Source organism: Bombina bombina, chromosome 1 (assembly GCF_027579735.1).
Source record: "Bombina bombina isolate aBomBom1 chromosome 1, aBomBom1.pri, whole genome shotgun sequence".
In the NCBI taxonomy this organism is placed as follows: domain Eukaryota; kingdom Metazoa; phylum Chordata; class Amphibia; order Anura; family Bombinatoridae; genus Bombina; species Bombina bombina.
The window spans coordinates 643397260-643425252 of record NC_069499.1 but is presented as its reverse complement, the minus strand read 5'-3'; the positions used below and the strand labels follow the sequence as shown (position 1 = coordinate 643425252).

The window sequence follows — 27993 nt, the reverse complement described above, 5'->3', positions numbered from 1 at the left end:
GTGTGTGTATACATGTATATGTCATATGTGTGTGCACATGTGTATGCTGTGTGTGTACATGTGTATGCTGTGTGTGTACATGTATATGTAGTATGTGTGTGTCTACATGTATATGTGTATGTGATGTAGTGTGTGAATGTGTGTGTATATGATGTGTAGTGTGTGAATGTGTATATATGTGTATGCCATGTAGTGTGTGAATGTGTATATGCTGTGTAGTGTGTGTGTGAATGTGTGTGTGTGTGTATATATGTGTATGCTGTGTAGTGTGTGCAGTGTATGTATATATGTGTATGCTGTGTGAATGTGTGTGTGTGTATTTATTTATTTTCTAATACATACATTCACATTTAACAAAAATATCCTAAATTACACAAATTCTGTCATGTATAACCTACAGTAGAGAATATATATTTTTTTCTCACTGTTTCAATAAAGTTTTACACTGACTATTAATTAAAGGAACAGGAAACCCCAACATTTTCTTTCACAATTCAGAGCAAGGGATGTGATTTAAAAAAACTTTCTAACTTCTGTTATCTAATTTTCTTTGTATCCTTTGTTGAAAGTCATACCTAGGTAGGCTCAGGAATATTAATGCACTACTGGGAGATAGGTGCTTATTGGTTTATATTAAGATTTTTTGTGGCAGTAGCCACTAAATGTGAGCAATTGTTCTTCCAGTCCTCAGTATTACCCAACTGTCATATACACACACATAAACACTGGCATATACACTAGAATTGACACTTTTTCTTCAAGCCAAACCAGAACACTAACAGCAATCATAAAAAACAACTGAATAAAATGGCTAAATCTGGATCACAACTTCATCATAAACCTGGACACATAATTCAAAACCCAAACTGTCCGGGCCAATCCTGGACAGGTGGCAACTCTTATATATACACACATAAAGACTGACATATACACACATACATAAAGACTGACATATACACACACATAAACACTGACATATACAGGCCCATTTATCAAGCTCCGTACGGAGCTTGAAGGGCCGTGTTTCTGGCGAGTCTTCAGACTCGCCAGAAACACAAGTTATGAAGCAGCGGTCTAAAGACCGCTGCTCCATAACCCTGTCCGCCTGCTCTGAGCAGGCGGACAGGAATCACCGGAAATCAACCCGATCGAATACGATCGGGTTGATTGACAGCTCCCTGCTGGCGGCCGATTGGCCGCGAGTCAGCAGGGGGCGGCGTTGCACCAGCAGCTCTTGTGAGCTGCTGGTGCAATGTTAAATGTGGAGAGCGTATTGCTCTCCGCATTTAGCGAGGTCTTGCGGACCTGATCCGCAGTGTCGGATCAGGTCCGCAAGCCCTTTGATAAATGGGCCCCATATACACACACACATACACTGACATACACACACACACATACACTGACATACACACACATACACTGATATATACACACATACATACACTGACTTATACACACACATACACTGACATATACACACACACATACACTGACATATACACACATACATACACTGACTTATAAACACATACATACATCTTCAAAAAAATTGCAGTGCGGCACTAGTGTTCGGATTTGGCTTGAAGAAAAGGTGGCAACCCTACACGAGGCAGCCGCCTAATTATTAGTGCCCCTGCAATTTTGACTGTTCTATCTTATGTGCCCCCCCTATATTTTGTTCCTAGAGTCGCCACTGACAACAACGCAAACACAAGCTCAATTTCACATTGCTGGGAAGCATTGCCCTTACAAGAGCGACCTTCCATAGGCTCCAATGGGAGCCTCATTCGCATGCTGTGAGACACGGAATGAGAACTTATGCAGCGAAGGGGATAAGTAGTGCAGCGATGGCAGCAAATTGTAAATATATATGTATATGATTATATACATACTGTATAATATTTATGTGTTAATATATGTATATACACATATTAACACATTAATATATATGGATATAAGCATATACATATATATTTATTGGGAACACATAGACCACAATGTAAAGGCAATTTTCAGTGCCGTTTTTTTCTAACACCCCACTCCCGCCAACTTTATCGCAAAATACTGCCTACCTAGTGCAGTTATTTTAACCAGAATTGGGGCACATTTATAAAATTAACCGTTAATTTTATAAGAGCAAATTGCTACCTTGACCTTGCGGTAGTAATAACCAGCCAGTTATAATGGCTGGTTATTTATCACACTCCCACAAACGGGCGCTTCACTTGTAATGGCTGTTTAATCATTGTGCGCCCCCAAACTTGCCCATTTGAGGGTGGGTGATAAATTAGCTCTCCACTTGTAATCTAGTATACTTTTATTTTTATATATATATATACATATATATATATATATATATATATATATATATATATATATATATATATATATATATAGTATCCCACATAAGTGAGTACACCCCTCACATTTTTGTAAATATTTTATTATATCTTTTTATGTGACAACACTGAAGAAATTACACTTTTCTACAACGTAGTAGTGAGTGCACAGCCAGTATAACAGTGTAAATTTGCTGTCCTTTCAAAATAACTCAATACACAGCCATTAATGTCTAAACCGTTGGCAACAAAAGTGAGTACACCCCTACGTGGAAATGTCCAAATTGGGCCCAATTAGCCATTTTCCCTCCCCGGTGTCATGTGACTCATTAGTGTTACAAGGTCTCAGGTGTGAATGGGGAGCAGGTGTGTTAAATTTGGTGTTATCGCTCTCACACTCTCTCATACTGGTCACTGGAAGTTGCTCTACATAAAGATGGCCTAGGCTATAAGAAGATTGCCAAGACCCTGAAACTGAACTGCAGCACGGTGGGCAAGACCATACAGTGGTTACACTGAACAGGTTCCACTCGCCATGGGCGACCAAAGAATTTGAGTGCACGTGCTCAACGTCATAACCAGAGGTTGTCTTTGGGAAATAGACCTATGAGTGCTGACTGCATTGCTGAAGTGGTGGGGGGTCAGTCTGTCAGTTGAAGGGGTGGGGGGTCAGCCTGTCAGTGCTCAGGAAATACGCCACACACTGCATCAAGTTGGTCTGCATGGCTATCGTCCCAGAAAGAAGTCTCTTCTAAAGATGATGCACAAGAAAGCCCGCAAACAGTTTGCTGAAGACAAGCAGACTAAGTGCATGGATTACTGGAACCGTGTCCTGTCGTCCGATGAGGCCAAGATAAACTTATTTGGTTCAGATGGTGTCAAGCGTGTGTGGTGACAACCAGGTAAGGAGTACAAAGACATGTGTGTCTTGCCTACAGTGAAGTATGGTGGTGGGAGTGTCATGGTCTGGGCCTGCATGAGTGCTGCCTGCACTGGGGAGCTACAGTTCATTGAGGGAACCATGAATGCCAACATGTACTGTGACATACTGAAGCAGAGCTTGATTCCCTCCCTTCGGTGACTGGGCCGCAGGGGAGTATTCTAACATGATAACGACCCCTAACACACCTCCAAGATGACCACTGCCTTGCTAAAGAAGCTGAGGGTAAAGGTGATGGACTGGCCAAGCATGTCTCCAGACCTAAACCCTATTAAGCATCTGTGGGGCATCCTCAAACGGAAGGTGGGGGAGTGCAAGGTCTCTAACAGCCACCAGCTCCGTGATGTTGTCATGGAGGAGTGGAAGAGGACTCCAGTGGCAACCTGTGAAGCTCTGGTGAACTCCATGCCCAAGAGGGTTAAGGCAGTGATGGAAAATAATGGTGGCCACACAAAATATTGACACTTTGGGCCAAATTTGGACATTTCCACTTAGAGAGAGGTGTACTCACTTTTGTTGCCAACGGTTTACACATTAAAGGGACACTAAACCCACTTTTTTTTTTCATGACATAGAGAATACAAATTTACACAAAATTCCAATTGACTTCTATTATTTATTTTGCTTCATTTTTAAGATATCCTTTGTTGAAGAAATAACAATGCACTTGGGTAAGCCAATCACACAAGGCTTCTATGGGCAGCAACCAATCAGCAGCTACTGAGCCTATCTAGATATGCTTTTCAGCAAAGAATATCAAGAGAATAAAACAAATTTGATAATAGAAGTAAATTTGAAAGTTGTTTAAAATTGCATGTTCTTTTTAAATCATGAAGGAAAAAATTGTGTTTCATGTCCCTTTAATGGCTGTGTGATGAGTTATTTTGAGGGGACAACAAAATTACACTGTTATACAGGCTGTACACTCACAACTTTACATTGTAGCAAAGTGTCATTTCTTCAGTGTTGTCACATGAAAAGATATAAAAATATATATATATATATAATTTATATATATATAAAAAAATATTTACAAAAATGTGAGGGGTGTACTCACTTTTGTGGGATACTGTATATACATATATATACTCTGCACAGGAACATACATAAAATAAAAAAATAAAAATATAAATAAATATTTTAAAATACTATTATTACAGTTGCAACAAAATAAATAAAAAAATAATTTTTCTCTCTTAATAGTATAAGTTCACCAGCTGTAGAAGTGGCAAAACGATTATTAAAGTGATTTTAAATTTTAATGAATTACTGCCCAGTATCTAATATTAATCTTAAAAACATGGGCAATTCATTAAAATTTTGAAAAACGCTTTGTTTTTAAAATATTTACCATTGAATATATGGTAAACATACTGCCGTTCCTCCACCCGCACCACAAGCTGGACACCAGATGGGGCACACAATGATTGGAGGAAGCCGGATTCATCATCGATCTGCTAAGGAAAAATAGGAGATACGGGCGGAGGAACGGCAGTGTGTTTACCATCACCCAATGATAAATATTTTAAAAATTAACGGTCTTTCAAAATATTTTTCAATTTAAGTGCCCATGTTTTTAAGATTATTTTTAGATACTGGGTAGTAATTCATTAAAATTTACAATCACTTTAATGTAGTCTCTAAGGTTAAAAGGTTGGATGATGTAGAATGTTTTTATGCCCTAGTATTCGTGTGTCACTATTCTTGTTTTTGTATCCCTTATCCAGTGTTTATTGGTCTCTTTTAAGATAATAAAACATCTGGATTGAAAGACAATCTTTACAAAAAGAAGTGAGTTTTACCTATCTCTGCAGCACAGTTAAGAGGTTAAAAGGTCACAGACTCCTTATATCAAATAGTTTAAACCACAGGGAATCACATAGGTGCAGTAGTGGTTCTGGGGGGTGCTAAGTATCTCCATTCACTAGACATAAATGAGGGAAATTGAAGTAAGAAAAGCAGCACATAGAAAATAATGATCACTCACCAGGACCACCCACAAACCCTGATATATAGCTTTGTGACAATCCTATCCCATTTCAAAAGTAAAATTATTGGCACATTTGTAAGGGTCCTGTTGTTGCACAAGCAGAATCAGATTTCAGAACAGCTTGTTTACAGGAAGGGCAATTTTTCCAACCAACCCTAGCGTTTGGTAAACTAGTGTGACTGAAAAATACTTGGGGGGGGGGGGGGGAGAAAGACAACTTTGCACAGATTGTGATTTTTTTTAGTGCTGTAGTGTTTGTTAGGGGTGTTTGCTAGGCTGTGCATCAACTTCCTCTTGTATACATAATATATATGTGTGCATGTGTTTGTGTGAGAGTGTATGTGTGTATATGTATGTGTGTGTGTGTATAATATATATGTATGTGTTTGTGTGTGTATATGTGTGTGCATGTATTTGTGTATGCATGTGTGTGTCCATGTGTTTGTGTATGTGTATGTATGTACGAGTGTGTATGTGTATGTATAAAATATATGTGTGTGTGTGTGTGTATGTATAAAATATATGTATGTGTTTGAGTGTGTATATGTGTATGCATGTGTATGTGTATATATGTACGTGTGTGAGAGTGAATGTGTGTATATGTATGTGTGTGTGTGTCTGTATAAAATATATGTATGTGTTTGTGTGTGTATATGTGTGTGCATGTATTTGTGTATGCATGTGTGTCCATGTGTTTGTGTATGTGTATATATGTACGTGTGTGTATGTGTATTTATAAAATATATGTATGTGTATGTGTTTGTGTGTGTATATGTGTGTGCATGTATTTGTGTATGTATGTGTATATATATGTACGTGTGTGAGAGTGAATGTGTTTATATGTATGTGTGTGTGTGTATAAAATATATGTATGTGTTTGTGTGTATATATGTGTGTGCATGTATTTGTGTATGCATGTGTTTGTGCATGTGTATATATGTACGTGTGTGTATCTGTATGTGTGTATGTGTATATATGTATGTACGTGTGTGTGTATAAAATATATGTATGTACAGTTATACTCCTCTGACCCCGCGGGTTAGGGACCAGAGCCCCACTGTAAAGTGAAAACTGCCTTAAAGTGAAAAAAGTCGGTTTTAGCTTTCTTTCTCCAACATAGGTGTGTCCGGTCCACGGCGTCATCCTTACTTGTGGGATATTCTCTTCCCCAACAGGAAATGGCAAAGAGCCCAGCAAAGCTGGTCACATGATCCCTCCTAGGCTCCGCCTACCCCAGTCATTCTCTTTGCCGTTGTACAGGCAACATCTCCACGGAGATGGCTTAGAGTTTTTTAGTGTTTAACTGTAGTTTTTATTATTCAATCAAGAGTTTGTTATTTTGAAATAGTGCTGGTATGTACTATTTACTCAGAAACAGAAAAGAGATGAAGATTTCTGTTTGTATGAGGAAAATGATTTTAGCAACCGTCACTAAAATCCATGGCTGTTCCACACAGGACTGTTGAGAGCAATTAACTTCAGTTGGGGGAACAGTGAGCAGTCTCTTGCTGCTTGAGGTATGACACATTCTAACAAGACGATGTAATGCTGGAAGCTGTCATTTTCCCTATGGGATCCGGTAAGCCATGTTTATTACGATCGTAAATAAGGGCTTCACAAGGGCTTATTAAGACTGTAGACTTTTTCTGGGCTAAATCGATTCATTATTAACACATATTTAGCCTTGAGGAATCATTTTATTTGGGTATTTTGATATAATAATATCGGCAGGCACTGTTTTAGACACCTTATTCTTTAGGGGCTTTCCCAAAGCATAGGCAGAGCCTCATTTTCGCGCCGGTGTTGCGCACTTGTTTTTGAGAGGCATGGCATGCAGTCGCATGTGAGAGGAGCTCTGATACTTAGAAAAGACTTTCTGAAGGCGTCATTTGGTATCGTATTCCCCTTTGGGCTTGGTTGGGTCTCAGCAAAGCAGATACCAGGGACTGTAAAGGGGTTAAAGTTCAAAACGGCTCCGGTTCCGTTATTTTAAGGGTTAAAGCTTCCAAATTTGGTGTGCAATACTTGTAAGGCTTTAAGACACTGTGGTGAATTTTGAACAATTCCTTCATGTTTTTTCGCAATTGCAGTAATAAAGTGTGTTCAGTTTAAAATTTAAAGTGACAGTAACGGTTTTATTTTAAAACGTTTTTTGTACTTTGTTATCAAGTTTATGCCTGTTTAACATGTCTGAACTACCAGATAGACTGTGTTCTGAATGTGGGGAAGCCAGAATTCCTATTCATTTAAATAAATGTGATTTATGTGACAATGACAATGATGCCCAAGATGATTCCTCAAGTGAGGGGAGTAAGCATGGTACTGCATCATTCCCTCCTTCGTCTACACGAGTCTTGCCCACTCAGGAGGCCCCTAGTACATCTAGCGCGCCAATACTCCTTACTATGCAACAATTAACGGCTGTAATGGATAATTCTGTCAAAAACATTTTAGCCAAAATGAACACTTATCAGCGTAAGCGTGACTGCTCTGTTTTAGATACTGAAGAGCATGACGACGCTGATAATAATGTTTCTGAAGGGCCCCTAACCCAGTCTGATGGGGCCAGGGAGGTTTTGTCTGAGGGAGAAATTACTGATTCAGGGAACATTTCTCAACAAGCTGAACCTGATGTGATTACATTTAAATTTAAGTTGGAACATCTCCGCATTCTGCTTAAGGAGGTATTATCCACTCTGGATGATTGTGACAAGTTGGTCATCCCAGAGAAACTATGTAAAATGGACAAGTTCCTAGAGGTGCCGGGGCTCCCAGAAGCTTTTCCTATACCCAAGCGGGTGGCGGACATTGTTAATAAAGAATGGGAAAGGCCCGGTATTCCTTTCGTCCCTCCCCCCATATTTAAAAAAATTGTTTCCTATGGTCGACCCCAGAAAGGACTTATGGCAGACAGTCCCCAAGGTCGAGGGAGCGGTTTCCACTTTAAACAAACGCACCACTATACCCATAGAGGATAGTTGTGCTTTCAAAGATCCTATGGATAAAAAATTAGAAGGTTTGCTTAAAAAGATGTTTGTTCAGCAGGGTTACCTTCTACAACCAATTTCATGCGTTGTCCCTGTCGCTACAGCCGCATGTTTCTGGTTCGATGAGCTGATAAAGGCGGTCGATAGTGATTCTCCTCCTTATGAGGAGATTATGGACAGGATCAATGCTCTCAAATTGGCTAATTCTTTTACCCTAGACGCCACTTTGCAATTGGCTAGGTTAGCGGCTAAGAATTCTGGGTTTGCTATTGTGGCGCGCAGAGCGCTTTGGTTGAAATCTTGGTCGGCTGATGCGTCTTCCAAGAACAAGCTACTTAACATTCCTTTCAAGGGGAAAACGCTGTTTGGCCCTGACTTGAAAGAGATTATCTCTGATATCACTGGGGGTAAGGGCCACGCCCTTCCTCAGGATCGGCCTTTCAAGGCAAAAAATAAACCTAATTTTCGTCCCTTTCGTAGAAACGGACCAGCCCAAAGTGCTACGTCCTCTAAGCAAGAGGGTAATACTTCTCAAGCCAAGCCAGCTTGGAGACCAATGCAAGGCTGGAACAAGGGAAAGCAGGCCAAGAAACCTGCCACTGCTACCAAGACAGCATGAAATGTTGGCCCCCGATCCGGGACCGGATCTGGTGGGGGGCAGACTCTCTCTCTTCGCTCAGGCTTGGGCAAGAGATGTTCTGGATCCTTGGGCGCTAGAAATAGTCTCCCAAGGTTATCTTCTGGAATTCAAGGGGCTTCCCCCAAGGGGGAGGTTCCACAGGTCTCAGTTGTCTTCAGACCACATAAAAAGACAGGCATTCTTACATTGTGTAGAAGACCTGTTAAAAATGGGAGTGATTCATCCTGTTCCATTAAGAGAACAAGGGATGGGGTTCTACTCCAATCTGTTCATAGTTCCCAAAAAAGAGGGAACGTTCAGACCAATCTTAGATCTCAAGATCTTAAACAAGTTTCTCAAGGTTCCATCGTTCAAGATGGAAACCATTCGAACTATTCTTCCTTCCATCCAGGAAGGTCAATTCATGACCACGGTGGATTTAAAGGATGCGTATCTACATATTCCTATCCACAAGGAACATCATCGGTTCCTAAGGTTCGCATTCCTGGACAAGCATTACCAGTTTGTGGCGCTTCCTTTCGGATTAGCCACTGCTCCAAGGATTTTCACAAAGGTACTAGGGTCCCTTCTAGCTGTGCTAAGACCAAGGGGCATTGCTGTAGTACCTTACTTGGACGACATTCTGATTCAAGCGTCGTCCCTTCCTCAAGCAAAGGCTCACACGGACATAGTCCTGGCCTTTCTCAGATCTCACGGATGGAAAGTGAACGTGGAAAAGAGTTCTCTATCTCCGTCAACAAGGGTTCCCTTCTTGGGAACAATAATAGACTCCTTAGAAATGAGGATATTTCTGACAGAGGCCAGAAAAACAAAGCTTCTAGACTCTTGTCGGATACTTCATTCCGTTCCTCTTCCTTCCATAGCTCAGTGCATGGAAGTGATCGGGTTGATGGTAGCGGCAATGGACATAGTTCCTTTTGCGCGCATTCATCTAAGACCATTACAACTGTGCATGCTCAGTCAGTGGAATGGGGATTATACAGACTTGTCTCCGAAGATACAAGTAAATCAGAGGACCAGAGACTCACTCCGTTGGTGGCTGTCCCTGGACAACCTGTCACAAGGGATGACATTCCGCAGACCAGAGTGGGTCATTGTCACGACCGACGCCAGTCTGATGGGCTGGGGCGCGGTCTGGGGATCCCTGAAAGCTCAGGGTCTTTGGTCTCGGGAAGAATCTCTTCTACCGATAAATATTCTGGAACTGAGAGCGATATTCAATGCTCTCAAGGCTTGGCCTCAGCTAGCGAGGGCCAAGTTCATACGGTTTCAATCAGACAACATGACAACTGTTGCGTACATCAACCATCAGGGGGGAACAAGGAGTTCCCTAGCGATGGAAGAAGTGACCAAAATCATTCTATGGGCGGAGTCTCACTCCTGCCACCTGTCCGCTATCCACATCCCAGGAGTGGAAAATTGGGAAGCGGATTTTCTGAGTCGTCAGACATTGCATCCGGGGGAGTGGGAACTCCATCCGGAAATCTTTGCCCAAGTCACTCAGCTGTGGGGCATTCCAGACATGGATCTGATGGCCTCTCGTCAGAACTTCAAAGTTCCTTGCTACGGGTCCAGATCCAGGGATCCCAAGGCGGCTCTAGTGGATGCACTAGTAGCACCTTGGACCTTCAAACTAGCTTATGTGTTCCCGCCGTTTCCTCTCATCCCCAGGCTGGTAGCCAGGATCAATCAGGAGAGGGCGTCGGTGATCTTGATAGCTCCTGCGTGGCCACGCAGGACTTGGTATGCAGATCTGGTGAATATGTCATCGGCTCCACCTTGGAAGCTACCTTTGAGACGAGACCTTCTTGTTCAGGGTCCGTTCGAACATCCGAACCTGGTTTCACTCCAGCTGACTGCTTGGAGATTGAACGCTTGATCTTATCGAAGCGAGGGTTCTCAGATTCTGTTATCGATACTCTTGTTCAGGCCAGAAAGCCTGTAACTAGAAAGATTTACCACAAAATTTGGAAAAAATATATCTGTTGGTGTGAATCTAAAGGATTCCCTTGGGACAAGGTTAAGATTCCTAAGATTCTATCCTTCCTTCAAGAAGGATTGGAAAAAGGATTATCTGCAAGTTCCCTGAAGGGACAGATTTCTGCCTTGTCTGTGTTACTTCACAAAAAGCTGGCAGCTGTGCCAGATGTTCAAGCCTTTGTTCAGGCTCTGGTTAGAATTAAGCCTGTTTACAAACCTTTGACTCCTCCTTGGAGTCTCAATTTAGTTCTTTCAGTTCTTCAGGGGGTTCCGTTTGAACCCTTACATTCCGTTGATATTAAGTTATTATCTTGGAAAGTTTTGTTTTTAGTTGCAATTTCTTCTGCTAGAAGAGTTTCAGAATTATCTGCTCTGCAGTGTTCTCCTCCTTATCTGGTGTTCCATGCAGATAAGGTGGTTTTACGTACTAAACCTGGGTTTCTTCCAAAAGTTGTTTCTAACAAAAACATTAACCAGGAGATTATCGTACCTTCTCTGTGTCCGAAACCAGTTTCAAAGAAGGAACGTTTGTTGCACAATTTGGATGTTGTTCGCGCTCTAAAATTCTATTTAGATGCTACAAAGGATTTTAGACAAACATCTTCCTTGTTTGTTGTTTATTCCGGTAAAAGGAGAGGTCAAAAAGCAACTTCTACCTCTCTCTCTTTTTGGATTAAAAGCATCATCAGATTGGCTTACGAGACTGCCGGACGGCAGCCTCCCGAAAGAATCACAGCTCATTCCACTAGGGCTGTGGCTTCCACATGGGCCTTCAAGAACGAGGCTTCTGTTGATCAGATATGTAGGGCAGCGACTTGGTCTTCACTGCACACTTTTACCAAATTTTACAAGTTTGATACTTTTGCTTCTTCTGAGGCTATTTTTGGGAGAAAGGTTTTGCAAACCGTGGTGCCTTCCATTTAGGTGACCTGATTTGCTCCCTCCCTTCATCCGTGTCCTAAAGCTTTGGTATTGGTTCCCACAAGTAAGGATGACGCCGTGGACCGGACACACCTATGTTGGAGAAAACAGAATTTATGTTTACCTGATAAATTACTTTCTCCAACGGTGTGTCCGGTCCACGGCCCGCCCTGGTTTTTTTAATCAGGTCTGATAATTTATTTTCTTTAACTACAGTCACCACGGTACCATATGGTTTCTCCTATGCAAATATTCCTCCTTAACGTCGGTCGAATGACTGGGGTAGGCGGACCTAGGAGGGATCATGTGACCAGCTTTGCTGGGCTCTTTGCCATTTCCTGTTGGGGAAGAGAATATCCCACAAGTAAGGATGACGCCGTGGACCGGACACACCGTTGGAGAAAGTAATTTATCAGGTAAACATAAATTCTGTTTTTCACTTGCCAGTGTGTTTAAAAACTTGAAAACATGTTTGAACTAACATATATTAGGGGTGCAATAGTGCTATGTAAAGTTTAACACTCGCAGAGCACAGTATTCAATTAGTATTCAATAAACACTGTACCTGTAAAATAGTGACAATTACTGTAGTAAAATTTGCTATACTATAACACAGATTGCACTCTAATGCTGTAAACAGAATGAACTAAGCATAACAAAATGGTGCCAGTCACTTTTCTCACAATCTCACGAAGATTACAGGACTGTTTCAAAATCTTTGGAGGTTGAACTTCAGCTTCACAAAGTGCTCTATTAGTGAAGCGCTGTAAAGTGAAGCGCTGTAAAGTGAGGTATACCTGTATGTGTTTGTGTGTGTATATGTGTGTATGTATATCTGTGCATGTATTTGTGTATGCATGTGTGTGTGTGTATGTGTATATATGTAAGTGTGTGTGTGTATATGTTTGTGTTTGTGTGTGTATAAAATATATGCATGTATGTGTTTGTGTGTGTATATGTGTGTATGTATGTCTGTGCATGTATTTGTGTATGCATGTGTGTGTCCATGTGTTTGTGTGTGTGTGTGTATATATGTATGTGAGTACATATGTTTGTGTATGCATGTGTGCGTATATGTGTGAGTGTATGAGTTTGTGTATGTGTACATATATGTGTACAAGTGTTAAAGTGTGTATATATATAGTTACGCTTTTTTTCTGCACTGATCAATGTCCCTTTAAGAATATTTAATTTAAAACATTTAGTTGGTCACTTTTAGGCCTCTTTAAATATATCCCACAAGGACTCAAGTTCCAAACCATTTGGGTTGGTTTTACTGTATTTACTGCTTCAGAGCAAATAGCTTTGCTTAGATTGTTTCTGTTGAGCTGATGTGAGATGATAGTGAGAACTAATTCCTTGCTGATGAAGAGGTTTCCTTAGTCACAGAGATGACAGAAATGAACTGAGTAAGAGACAACCCTTTTATGTGTATAGTGTTTGCTTAGTGTGGTGAACCTTTTGCAATCCTCACACTAACGTTATATTGAATTTTATCAGATTTACCGTCATAAGGCTAGATTTGTTATGTACTAGATTTGTTTAGTTTAATGTTTTGTATTTTATCACAAAACTTTGTCATTGTATACTCCTATCATTGTACCCAGCGCTACGGAATTTGGTGGCACTATACAAATAATAATGCAAAAGAGCCTGTCATGACTTTTTACAGGTTTTGCAAATTGAAAACTATTCCAATCAATTTGAGAATCCCACGGCAATCATTTATCACAAGCTTTTGCAATTGCATTTGTGGTGTACACCCAGGGACACCCTTAGCATTTCCAGGGCCCTGGGCAAGAAACATTTGAGGGGCTCCAAGCCCAGTGCTCTTTTTCCCCTCCCCTTGTATGGCTCACCCCTGTCTCAACATTCAGTGTTACCTATATAAAGAAAAACAGTATACATTGCACCTTCTAATACCCTTACCCATGAAAATGCGGGGGCCCCAAAGTGTGGGGCCATTGGCTGTTGCCCTTCTTGCCCTGCCCAAAGTGCAGACCTGTGCACACCCCCTACACTTTATGGGGACAAATTAACATTTACAGTGTATTCCAGTTGTTCATAGACACCTTAAAGGGCAAGTCAACCCAAAATTTGCTCAAATTCCTAAAGATAAAGTTTCAAACGCTTAAAGGACCAGTCAACACAGTAAATTTGCATACTCAACAAATGCAAGATAACAAGACAATGCAATAGCACTTAGTCTGAACTTTAAATGAGTAGTAGATTTTTTTTCTGACAATTTTAAAAGTTATGTCTTTTTCCACTCCCCCTGTACCATGTGACAGCCATCAGCCATTCACAAATGCATACACATACCATGTGACAGCCATCAGCCATTCACAAACGCATACACACTTATTCTTGCACATGCTCAGTAGGAGCTGGTGACTCAAAAAGTTTAAAGATAAAAAGACTGTGTGCATTTTGTTAATGGAAGTAAATTGGAAAGTTGTTTAAAATGGCATGCTCTATCTGAATAATGAAAGTTTAATTTTGATTGAGTGTCCCTTTAATATTGCCAACTGTAGCCCAATTTTGTAAGATATATATTTTTCCAGTAAAAACACTTTGTGCCTCGGCCGTTTTGAAATGTTCGTGTGCCCCCTCCTCTCTTTCGTCACCAGCATCTTCCTCATCTGACTGTGATCGCAGTAACTTTGTGATCGTACACGTCCCCGTGTTTGACACATGCGCAATGCGCCAATTTTATTGAAGAGAATGAGCTGTTATTTTTAGTTCCTGTTTGAAACGTCCCCTTTCAATAAAATCGGCGCATTGCGCATGAGCCAAACACTAGGATGTGTGCGATCACAAAGATTGCAAGATGTTGGTGACGAAAGAGAGGAGGGGGCAGGCGGCCATTTCAAAATGGCTGAGGCACAAATTGTAAGTGTTTTTACTTGAAAAATATATATCTTACAAAATTGGGCTACAGTTGCCAATATTAACCGTTTTGAAACTTTATCTGTAGGAATTTTAACAAAATTTAGGTTGACTTGCTCTTTAAGGGGAAGGTCAAGGGGCCCCTGTATAATCCTGCCCTTAAATATTGACATGATCATGCCTCTCACTATAGTGCTTTACTATATATATATATATATATTTATACAGTATATCCTCTTGGTTTTACACTAGATTTTGCTCTTTCCCGAGTCCTCCTCACACACATTTGAATCCTTCACTCTCTATCTCAACAAAAGGCATGCTATATGGTACAGAAGACACTGTTAAACCGTCATTGATCTTTCCTTTAACAAGTATTATATACTGTGTGTGTGAATATAGAAATATATATATATATATAGTACCCAAAACTATGTAGCCCCAATTTTTCCCTCTAAGAAATGCTTCAATTCAGTGTCTGCTTCCATTTGTATATCACAAATTAAATCATCTTCTTAAAGTAACTGTAAAATGTCTATTAGCTAATTTACTTTGTTCTCTTGTTATCCTTTGTTATAGAGCATTATTAGGTAGCTCGGGAGAGTGCACCTCTCCTGAGCACTTTATGGCAAAGTATAACATTATAACATTACAAACATTGTTGCAACCGCTGCTAAAGCACATGCATGTTCCCTGATAGATGTGGAGTGCTCAGAAGCAGTCTGCTTACCTTGGTAGCTCCAATAGCAGTAACATGAACAGGTCCGCTTCACTCAGCCTATTTCTGTCCCCCTGAAATGCTTTCAGACGTTTCACCTGCAGTGGAGACAAAATCAAAGCAATAATGATAGTTTGATTCAGTATTCACAAGTCAGCAGACACTAAATTGTTTGTCACAGCATCACTAAGCAAAACGTTACCTCCTCTCTTTCTGGCAGTTGTTTCAAAAGTTCATTCAGTTTCTCAGAACTGTAGTTGTCCCCTTTAGCCAGCTTTATATCTTCTACAATGTGAGCAGCGGATCTATTAAGAGAAGTTATCATTATCATCTATATATAAAGTACCAACATATCACAGAGCTGTGACAATATGTGCAGTGCTTACATGACATTTACAGAACACAATTACAGACTGTAAAGAGAGCCCTTCCCATAAATTACCAACTGTGAAAACAAAGATATTGTTCCCCAGGCACATTATTTTCTGACCCTTGCAAGACTACCAGTGACGTTACTCCAGTAATTCACACAATTTCCTTCTAGACTCAAATAAAGTACAGAAAACAGCTTTTTCTATACATATTCTGCAGATAAAACACAGTTCTATTCTCCGTTTTTTTTTTGTAGAATTTTTTTTATTAATTATTTTTTTGTACCATAACACAAATACATAGTAACATAGTAGATGAGGTTGAAAAAAAGACCGAAGTCCATCAAGTTCAACCTATACAAATTAAAATATATACAAAAAGCTCCAGTTAAGCTTAAATAATCCCACTAAAAGATGACTCATTTAATACTAGCAATCATATCCATGAATTTTGTTTATAGACAGAAATGTATCCAAATATTTTTTTAAATGTATCTAGGGTATTGGCATTTACTACCTCCTTTGGTAATGAGTTCCAAAATGTTATTGCTCTTACAGTGAAAAAACGTTTCCGTTGCAGGAGATTAAATCTCCTTTCCTCCAACCTTAAATTGTGACCTCTGGTCACAAACAATTTTCTTGGAATAAACAGCGCTTCTGCAATCTCTGTATATGGGCCTTGAATATATTTATATAAAGTAATCATGTCACCTCTTTTTTCTAAAGAAAACAGACCCAGTTTGGCTAGCCTTTCCTCATAGGTTAAATTCTCCAATCCCCTTATTAGCTTTGTGGCCCTTCTCTGAACTTTTTCTAGTTCTGCAATATATTTTTTTGCCATCGGTCCCCAGAACTGCACTCCATACTCAAGGTGAGGTCTTACCAGGGCTTTATATAGTGACAAAATTATGCTTTCCTCTCTTGAGTCAATGCCTCTTTTAATACATGCTAGTATCTTATTTGCCTTTGAAGCTGCTGCCCTGCATTGTGCACCCATCTTTAGCTTGTTATCTATTACTACTCCCAGTCCCAAATCCCTTTCCTCCTGTGTTTGGCTAAGTCTTGTCCCATTTAAATAATACGTTGCCTGCTTATTTTTACTTCCAAAATGTAGAACCTTGCATTTTCCCGTATTAAATCTCATTTTCCATTTACCTGCCCATACTTCTAATTTTTGCAGGTCCCTTTGAAACGAAAGTTCATCCTGCTCTGACCTAATGACCTTACTTAACTTAGTATCATCTGCAAAAATAGAGATGTCGCTATTTAATCCTAGCTCCAAGTCATTTATATAAATATTAAAAAGAATAGGGCCCAGCACTGATCCCTGGGGTACTCCACCTTTGTCCAATCTGAGTATGATCCATTTACTACTACTCGTTGCTCCCTATCTTTTATCCAGTTATTTATCCACAAACTAACATTTTCAGCTATTCCCAGTCCCTTAATTTTGTGCATTAATTTCTCATGTGGCACTGTATCAAACGCCTTTGCAAAATCTAAGTATATCACATCAACTGATTCCCCTTTATCTATATTTTTACTTACTTCCTCATAGAATCTAATTAGATTAGTTTGACATGATCTATTTCTCATAAAACCATGCTGATTAGAACTCATAATCTTGTTTACATGAATATGCTCATCAATATAATCCCTTATAATCCCTTCAAATATCTTCCCCACTATTGATGTCAGACGAACTGGTCTATAGCTTCCTGGATCATCCCTACTTCCCTTTTTGAAGAGTGGCACCACATCAGCTTTATGCCAATCCTTGGGTGCCATGCCTGAGGATAATGAGTCTTGAAAAATGTACATGTAAAGTACAGCAATAATAAAGCAATGCTTTTTTTATTAAAAATCAAGTCCATAAACTCTCTTCTAATCTTCTATCTTCCCCCCTTATTTGTTATATCTCTTCTACACCTCACATCTCCCACCCTCAAATGTCAAGGTGCAATGCTAACATAAAGAACATTTCTATAAGAATCTTACAATGAAGGTACCAATCGACCTGTATAGATAGGTTTGTTAATATTTTAGTTTGTTGTTCTATGTTTCATATTGTTAAAATATTGGGGGATTCTTACAGGTATAAAATATTTTTACCTCACATATGAATATATGACCGGACATACCTAAAGATACACACATCAGTAATGTAACAAAATGAGAAGAGATGTAACATTTGAAATGTATGTCAAGAATTCTGAATATGTATTCATAATATATCTATGCAAAATCACCTAGATTACGAGTTTTGAGCGCTACAGGGAAAGTAAAGAATGCCACAAAAGTGGCGTTATTTAAACCCTATAGCGCTGTCATTACAAGTTTAAAAAAACACGGCTTGTGCGTGCGATATGGAGATTTTGAGCTCCATACCGCACCCAAATACAAGCGGGATTTTGACGTGCTTGTGCACGCTTCCCTCATAGACATCAATGGGGAGAGCCGGTAAAAAAAAGCCTAACACCTACGATCACGGAAACAAAAGGTCTGTAACGCAGCCCCATTGATGTCTATGGGGAAAAAGAAAATACAGTTTAAACTTAACACCCTGACATAAACCCCAAGTCTAAACACCCCTTATCTGTCGCCCCCAACATCACCGCCACCTACATAATGTTATTAACCTCTAATCTGCCGCTCCCCATATCGTCGCCACCTAAATAAAACTATTGACCCCTAATCTGCCTCTCCCGATATCTCCGCCACTATACTAAAATTATTAACCCCTATTCTGCCGCACCCCAACATCGCCGCAACTATATTAAAGTTATTAACCCCTATTCCGCCAAAACTAAATAAAGTTATTAAGCCCTAAACCTCTGGCCTCCCACATCATTACCACTAAATAAATCTATTAAACCCTAAACCGCCAGCCCCCCACATCGCAACAACCTAAATTAAACTATATTAACCCCTAAACCTAACCCTAACCTTAGCGTAACCTTAACCCTAACATAACCCTAACCCTAACTTAACCCTAACCCTAACACCCCCTAACTTTAACATAATTAAAATATAGCTAAATTAAAATTAAAATTATTAACTAAATAAACCTATTAACCCCTAAACCGCCAGCCCCCCACATCGCAACAACCTAAATTAAACTATTAACCCATAACATATTAGTAGATCTAAATTAAATTTACAATTATTAACTAAATAATACCTATTTAAAACTAAATACTTACCTGTGACATAAAACCTAAGCTACACTGTCACAAAAAAGGGTACGGTTTGTGAACACTTAGGGTACAACTGCTGTGGTTGTACCCTCAATGGATCATAATTACACCTTAAGGAACTAATATGTACCATTTAGGGGTAAATAAGGTACAAATATGTTTCCAACTGTCAAAGGGTTCATGTCTGTACCATTAAATCCCCCTAAAAAGGTACAATCACTTGTGTGACTAAAAGGTTGAGGGGGATGGGTGGTTCAAGGCTACCAAACCCTGCAAATCCATATTATTTGTACACCTCAATTATTCATATTCACATAACTGGCAGTCACCCAAAATTAATGCAACATACATGTTGTACAGCAAAATAATTAATGTTCAATCGTTGTTGGTAATATGCAAGAAGCAGGCAAAGCAAAAAAAAACAAAAACTTAATAACCCATATATTCAATGATACTGTGTTGCTGGTTCTAAATAGCAAAGAAGCACTTAACATTTTAATGTTTATATTTAGAGCATCAATATGTTAACTCTTAAACATAAAGCAAATGTATTAACTAAAATTACAAATAATTATTTGTTTAAAACTCTATAAAAAAACAAGGGCTGTTTAAAAAGACAGTTTTTAAAAAAATAAAATAAAAGTGTAACCGTTCCCCAGTCACATACATGGACATTGTGTAACACACCATAGAGCCATCTATTGGTTGAAAGTTCCTTGACACAGTGTATCACAGCTCCATCTATTGGTAGAAAGTTCATCACCAAAAGGTGTACTGGGGAAATAAACTAATTTGCATATATTTTGCATAGAGTGACAATTCAATGTATGGTTGTGGAATAGCGCTGCAGAATCTGTTGGCGCTCTACAAATAACCGATAATAATAATAATAATAATTGTGAGTTTTTATTTTTATTTTCAATAAAGCTTTACGGAATCAAAATCACATGTGTACACAGAAAGAGGAAGTTAATCACTGTTAACAACAAACTTTCCTTCAAATACATAGAATCATCCTTTCTTACAGTCTTGCAGAAATTCAAATCACGTAATTAAGAAATTCAGGCCTAGATTTGGAGTTCGGCGGTAGCCGTCAAAACCAGCGTTAGAGGCTCCTAACGCTGGTTTTGGCCGCCCGCTGGTATTTGGAGTCAGTGATTAAAGGGTCTAACGCTCACTTTTCAGCCGCGACTTTTCCATACCGCAGATCCCCCTACGCCATTTGCGTATCCTATCTTTTCAATGGGATCTTTCTAACGCCGGTATTTAGAGTCGTTTCTGAAGTGAGCGTTAGAGCTCTAACGACAAAACTCCAGCCGCCTGAAAATAGCAGGAGTTAAGAGCTTTCTGGCTAACGCCGGTTCATAAACCTCTTAACTACTGTACCCTAAAGTACACTAACACCCATAAACTACCTATGTACCCCTAAACCGAGGTCCCCCCACATCGCCGCCACTCGATTAAAATTTTTAACCCCTAATCTGCCGACCGCCACCTACGTTATACTTATGTACCCCTAATCTGCTGCCCCTAACCCCGCCGACCCCTATATTACATTTATTAACCCCTAACCTGCCCCCCACAACGTCGCCGCCAGCTACTTAAAATAATTAACCCCTAATCTTCCGACCGCAAAGCGCCGCCACCTACGTTATCCCTATGTACCCCTAATCTGCTGCCCCTAACACCGCCGACCCCTATATTATATTTATTAACCCCTAATCTGCCCCCCTCAACGTCGCCGACACCTGCCTACACTTATTAACCCCTAATCTGCCGAGCGGACCTGAGCGCTACTATAATAAAGTTATTAACCCCTAACCCGCCTCACTAACCCTATAATAAATAGTATTAACCCCCTAATCTGCCCTCCCTAACATCGCCGACACCTAACTTCAATTATTAACCCCTAATCTGACGACCGGAGCTCACCGCTATTCTAATAAATGTATTAACCCCTAAAGCTAAGTCTAACCCTAACACTAACACCCCCCTAACTTAAATATAATTTACATCTAACTAAATAAATTAACTCTTATTAAATAAATGATTCCTATTTAAAGCTAAATACTTACCTGTAAAATAAACCCTAATATAGCTACAATATAAATTATAATTATATTATAGCTATTTTAGGATTAATATTTATTTTACAGGCAACTTTGTAATTATTTTAACCAGGTACAATAGCTATTAAATAGTTAAGAACTATTTAATAGTTACCTAGTTAAAATAATAACAAATTTACCTGTAAAATAAATCCTAACCTAAGATATAATTAAACCTAACACTACCCTATCAATAAAATAATTAAATAAACTACCTACAATTACCTACAATTAACCTAACACTACACTATCAATAAATTAATTAAACACAATTCCTACAAATAAATACAATTAAATAAACTAGCTAAAGTACAAAAAATAAAAAAGAACTAAGTTACAAAAAATAAAAAAATATTTACAAACATAAGAAAAATATTACAACAATTTTAAACTAATTACACCTACTCTAAGCCCCCTAATAAAATAACAAACACCCCCAAAATAAAAAATTCCCTACCCTATTCTAAATTTAAAAAGTTACAAGCTCTTTTACCTTACCAGCCCTGAACAGGGCCCTTTGCGGGGCATGCCCCAAGAATTTCAGCTCTTTTGCCTATAAAAGAATAAATACAATACCCCCCCCCAACATTACAACCCACCACCCACATACCCCTAATCTAACCCAAACCCCCCTTAAATAAACCTAACACTAAGCCCCTGAAGATCTTCCTACCTTGTCTTCACCATCCAGGTTCACCGATCCGTCCTGAAGAGCTCCTCCGATGTCCTGATCCAAGCCCAAGCGGGGGGCTGAAGAGGTCCATGATCCGGTCAAAGTCTTCATCCAAGCGGGGCAGAAGAGGATCTTCCATCCGATTGAAGTCATCATCCAGACGGCATCTTCTATGGTCTTCCATCCGGAGCGAAGCAGCAGGATCCTGAAGACCTCCAGCGTGGAACATCCATCCGGACCGACGACTGAACGACGAATGACTGTTCCTTTAAGGGACGTCATCCAAGATGGCGTCCCTCGAATTCCGATTGGCTGATAGGATTCTATCAGCCAATCGGAATTAAGGTAGGAATTTTCTGATTGGCTGATGGAATCAGCCAATCAGAATCAAGTTCAATCCGATTGGCTGATCCAATCAGCCAATCAGATTGAGCTCGCATTCTATTGGCTGTTCCGATCAGCCAATAGAATGCGAGCTCAATCTGATTGGCTGATTGGATCAGCCAATCGGATTGAACTAGATTCTGATTGGCTGATTCCATCAGCCAATCAGAAAATTCCTACCTTAATTCCGATTGGCTGATAGAATCCTATCAGCCAATCGGAATTCGAGGGACGCCATCTTGGATGACGTCCCTTAAAGGAACAGTCATTCGTCGTTCAGTCGTCGGTCCGGATGGATGTTCCGCGCTGGAGGTCTTCAGGATCCTGCCGCTTCGCTCCGGATGGAAGACCATAGAAGATGCCGCCTGGATGATGACTTCAATCGGATGGAAGATCCTCTTCTGCCCCGCTTGGATGAAGACTTTGACCGGATCATGGACCTCTTCAGCCCCCCACTTGGGCTTGGATCAGGACATCGGAGGAGCTCTTCAGGACGGATCGGTGAACCTGGATGGTGAAGACAAGGTAGGAAGATCTTCAGGGGCTTAGTGTTAGGTTTATTTAAGGGGGGTTTGGGTTAGATTAGGGGTATGTGGGTGGTGGGTTGTAATGTTGGGGGGGGGGTATTGTATTTATTCTTTTATAGGCAAAAGAGCTGAAATTCTTGGGGCATGCCCCGCAAAGGGCCCTGTTCAGGGCTGGTAAGGTAAAAGAGCTTGTAACTTTTTTAATTTAGAATAGGGTAGGGAATTTTTTATTTTGGGGGTGTTTGTTATTTTATTAGGGGGCTTAGAGTAGGTGTAATTAGTTTAAAATTGTTGTAATATTTTTCTTATGTTTGTAAATATTTTTTTATTTTTTGTAACTTAGTTCTTTTTTATTTTTTGTACTTTAGCTAGTTTATTTAATTGTATTTATTTGTAGGAATTGTGTTTAATTAATTTATTGATAGTGTAGTGTTAGGTTAATTGTAGGTAATTGTAGGTAGTTTATTTAATTATTTTATTGATAGGGTAGTGTTAGGTTTAATTATATCTTAGGTTAGGATTTATTTTACAGGTAAATTTGTTATTATTTTAACTAGGTAACTATTAAATAGTTCTTAACTATTTAATAGCTATTGTACCTGGTTAAAATAATTACAAAGTTGCCTGTAAAATAAATATTAATCCTAAAATAGCTATAATATAATTATAATTTATATTGTAGCTATATTAGGGTTTATTTTACAGGTAAGTATTTAGCTTTAAATAGGAATCATTTATTTAATAAGAGTTAATTTATTTCGTTAGATGTAAATTATATTTAAGTTAGGGGGGTGTTAGTGTTAGGGTTAGACTTAGCTTTAGGGGTTAATACATTTATTAGAATAGCGGTGAGGTCCGTTCGGCAGATTAGGGGTTAATAATTGAAGGTAGGTGTCGGCGATGTTAGGGAGGGCAGATTAGGGGTTAATACTATTTATGATAGGGTTAGTGAGGCGGGTTAGGGGTTAATAACTTTATTATAGTAGCGGTGCGGTCCGCTCGGCAGATTAGGGGTTAATAAGTGTAGGCAGGTGTCGGCGACGTTGAGGGGGGCAGATTAGGGGTTAATAAATATAGGGGTCGGCGATGTTAGGGCAGCAGATTAGGGGTACATAGGGATAACGTAGGTTGCGGCGGTTTACGGAGCGGCAGATTAGGGGTTAAAAAAAATATGCAGGGGTCAGCGATAGCGGGGGCGGCAGAATAGGGGTTAATAAGTGTAAGGTTAGGGGTGTTTAGACTCGGGGTACATGTTAGAGTGTTAGGTGCAGACGTAGGAAGTGTTTCCCCATAGGAAACAATGGGGCTGCGTTAGGAGCTGAACGCTGCTTTTTTGCAGGTGTTAGGTTTTTTTTCAGCTCAAACAGCCCCATTGTTTCCTATGGGAGAATCGTGCACGAGCACGTTTTTGAGGCTGGCCGCGTCCGTAAGCAACTCTGGTATCGAGAGTTGCATTTGCGGAAAAAATGCTCTACGCTCCTTTTTTGGAGCCTAACGCAGCATTTGTTTGAACTCTCGATACCAGAGTTAAATTTATGGTGCGGCCAGAAAAAAGCCCGCGGAGCGTTAACAGCCCTTTTACCGCCAAACTCCAAATCTAGGCCTCAGTGTATTCAAGAGACATCTGCATGACAAGGTTTCTATGAGTGCAATGATTCTCAATCAACAAGAAACTGAGTTCACTGTTTTTCCTATATGGCTTGAGTTATTTTTAACATTTTTCAAAATACTATAACTGTAGGTAAATCATGGTCTAAGTTTTGTGTTTCAGGTTTACCTTATAAGAGAAGGCAAGGGTATATTGAAGAAGGGGGAGAGGAGGAGAAGAAAGGGGGAAGAAGGGGGGAAAGAATTTTTTTAAAAAAAAATAAAAATAATTGAAGGGGGGCCACATCCATCTCTCCTTACACAGGAGCGTTTCTCCAGGTGGCTAACATCATTACGTGAGTGCCCAATTGGTTAATTTTAAAGTAGTGGAATCTCTCTAGCTGAAGCAGCTCCTCAACTGAGCAGGCCCACTCCTCAACCGTTGGGATGACCCCGGACTTCCACTTTCTGGGAATTAATCTTTTGGCTCCAGTAATATGGTTGTGAGTTTTATCATTTATCCCTGCCCCGAATCCCCCTTCTTTTTGTTAGAGTTATATTTTATTATTATGTTGTTTTCTATATATTTATGTTTTATCTGGCATGTCACCCTAAATTAAATGGGGTGTATTTAGAGTCTAGTACAGACTGATATAAAACACATTGAGTGGTTATTTTTGGAACTGGTTGTTTAGCCTGGTTCTTTCAGGTGGTTCTGTAGCATTCTTTGGAATTGCTATATGGCTACAGTATCCAAACTTTTTTTGCAGTTTGGATATTGTAATAGTGTCTGAAAAAGTACACATTAAATAAATGCATATTTGAATGTTAAATAATAAATTTAATGGAACAGCATTTGTAATATGCTGTGTTGAGTACAAATTTGCCATCATGAGGTACAAAGGGCTTGTCACTGGGGCAGTACGCTTAAAGGCCAGATTTGCACCATTTTTAAGGGTACAATATGGTACCATAGCACTGAGGTCCAATCTAGTCAACAAAGGTACATATTTGCCTTTGAAAGGTACAATCTACAAGGGTACCAATTTGTACCCATGTTAAAGGGTACAGCAGGTGTTCCTTTGAGGGTACTGCCCCAGTGACAAACTGTTGTACAATTTTTGCACAATTTTTCTGACAGTGTAGCTACAATGTAACTAATAGTTTATATTAGCTTAGGTTTTATTTTTATTTCACAGGTACGTTTGTATTTATTTTGACTAGGTAGACTAGTTAGTAAATAGTTATTAACTATTTACTAACTACCTAGCTAAATTAAATACAAACTTACCTGTGAAATAAAACCTAACCTGCCTTACACTAAAACCTAACATTACAAAAAATAAAAAATCTAACATTACAAAAACAAACGAAATTATCCAAAAAAATAAAGATTATTCCTATTCTAATACCCTTTAAAAAAAACACCCCAAAATAATCTAGAATAAACTACCAAGGGCCCTTAAAAGCTTTTGTAGGGCATTGCCCTGAGATAAACAGCTCTTTTGCTCCAAACAAAATACAACCCCCCCCAACACTATACAAACTCCCTTAAAAGGGCCTTTTGTAGGGCATTGTCCTAAGTTAAACAGCTCTTTTGCTAAAAATAAAACACCCCCTAAAAATATACATTACACAAAATAACAAATTATCAAAAATAAAAAATAAATATTTCTATTCTAATACCCATAAAAAAACACCCCAAAATAAAAAACCTAATCTAGAATAAACTACCAATGGCCCTTAAAAGGGACTTTTGTAGGGCATTGCCCTAAAGATATCAGCACTTTCAGTGAAAAAAAAAAATACAAATACCCACTAACATTACAAACCCCCACCCCCTACAAACCCACAAAATAAAAATAAAATATCTAAAAAACCTAAGCTATCCATTGCCCTGAAAAGGGGCATTTGTATGGGCATTGCCTTTAAAAGGGCATTTAGCTCTTTTACAAGCCCAAAACCTAATCTAAAAAAAAAAAAAACTCCTTAAAAAAACTAACACTAACCCCCGACTATCCACTTACAGTTTTTGAAGTCCTGCTTGAAAGATCTTAATTTGAATTAGCCAATAGAATGAGAGCTGCTTAAATCCTATTGGCTGATTTGAACAGCCAGTAGGATTTTAGCAGCCCTAATTCCTATTGGCTGATTCAAATTTTTCAGCCAATAGGAATGTAAGGGACGCCATCTTGAATCGCGTCCCTTGCATTGAAGATTCAGTGTACGGCACCGACCGTATGAAGAGGACGCTTCGCACCGGATGTCTGTAGGATGGACCCGCTCCTTGCCTCCGGGATTAAGATAGAAAATGCCACCTGGTTGAAGATTGAAGATTGAAAAAAGGTTTGGGTTTCATATGCCTTCAACTATTTGTTTAACTCCTTTGCAAGGATTAAACACATAGGGCTATATTACAAGGGGAGCGCTGTCACTGGGGCACAAGCTATATCGGGTTTTCATGGCCATTAGCCGCAGGTTCATTTCTGCCCATATTACAGATTGAAAGTAAATGCAAACGTATGAGCCCATTTGCCATTTATGGTAGAATGATTGCTGCGACTTCAGAGCTCTCACAAAACACATCAAAAATACATTGAAAAATAAAATGACACTTATAATAACACCATCTAATAAAAATTATTTTTAAAAATTGCAATAAAAAGTTATAAAGACTCAAAAATATGTTCAGGTGTTAAAAAAAGCCTGCAAAGGGCTTTAACATAGAGATACATGCATATGCATGTCTAAAGAGGAACAAAGTATGGAGACAGTTGACGTGAACAATGCAAGTGTTTGATGAAAATTATGTCTTGAAAAAAAGGCTTTAGTACAAAACCAAAACATTGGCAGACAATATGCATTTGCAGACATATATACACATATAAAGACATAAATATACACTCATGTATACATTTATATATGTGCATTGGAGCCCTTTGCACTCAAGTAGATGAAAACAGGAAAGGTCATATTTATGCAATATTCATATTTAATAAAGTGTTTAACTATGTATTCACTGTAAGTATTTCACATTCCAATGTTCTTCACATAGGGGAATATGTTCTAAGCATTTTTAAATAGATATTCCTGTATATATATACATAAGAAAGACAAAGGGCGCCTCTGTAGTTTGTAAAACAAGGTGTTATCGAAATGTTGCAGATGTATGGACACTACTCACAAAACAGGTGGCACCTAAGATCGATTAGGTGCATACGAGCAAGCTAACATTCAACAGCAGTCAGTACGCTGAGGATGCAGATATCACCAGGAGCGGCTCCTGGTAATGGTCCCCGCTGGTATCTGTAGCTGACAGCCTTCCACACGTTGTATCAGCGTAACTGGCGTGACCTATAGTGGGTCAGCATATGTCCAGTAGAGGCTTGATGATAGGAAATATATGCAATAATGCAGCTGCAGATCCGCTGCACTCACTTCCCCAGGCTCCCAGCTGCCTGAGTCCTGGGATACAAGAGGAGCTTGCCGTTCACAATACAATCTGTTTTGCTTCACCAAGACCATTTTTGGGACATACCATCGTTATATACATTTGTATTCATATTATACATATATTGTATTTTTTTTTTTATTTATTCTACTGGAGGAAGTTGTTATTATCTATTATGCTCATTTTCTGTCAGACGCATTTTGATATCCTTTGAGATATTGTTTAATTACATTCATATATATATATATATATATATATATATATATATATATATATATATATATATATATA

General features: G+C 39.2%; 1 protein-coding gene across 1 annotated transcript in view; it reads right to left on the bottom strand.

The window, feature by feature from the left end:
- LOC128645825 (uncharacterized) overlaps positions 1–27993 on the bottom strand; it is a 111261-nt gene that overhangs the window by 56726 nt on the left and 26542 nt on the right. The window contains exons 4-5 of the mRNA XM_053699100.1: positions 15607–15709; positions 15417–15502 (exon numbers count right to left, since the gene is read on the bottom strand). Of these exons, the coding sequence (XP_053555075.1) occupies positions 15417–15502; positions 15607–15709 (189 nt within the window). The remainder of the gene's footprint in view (positions 1–15416; positions 15503–15606; positions 15710–27993) is intronic.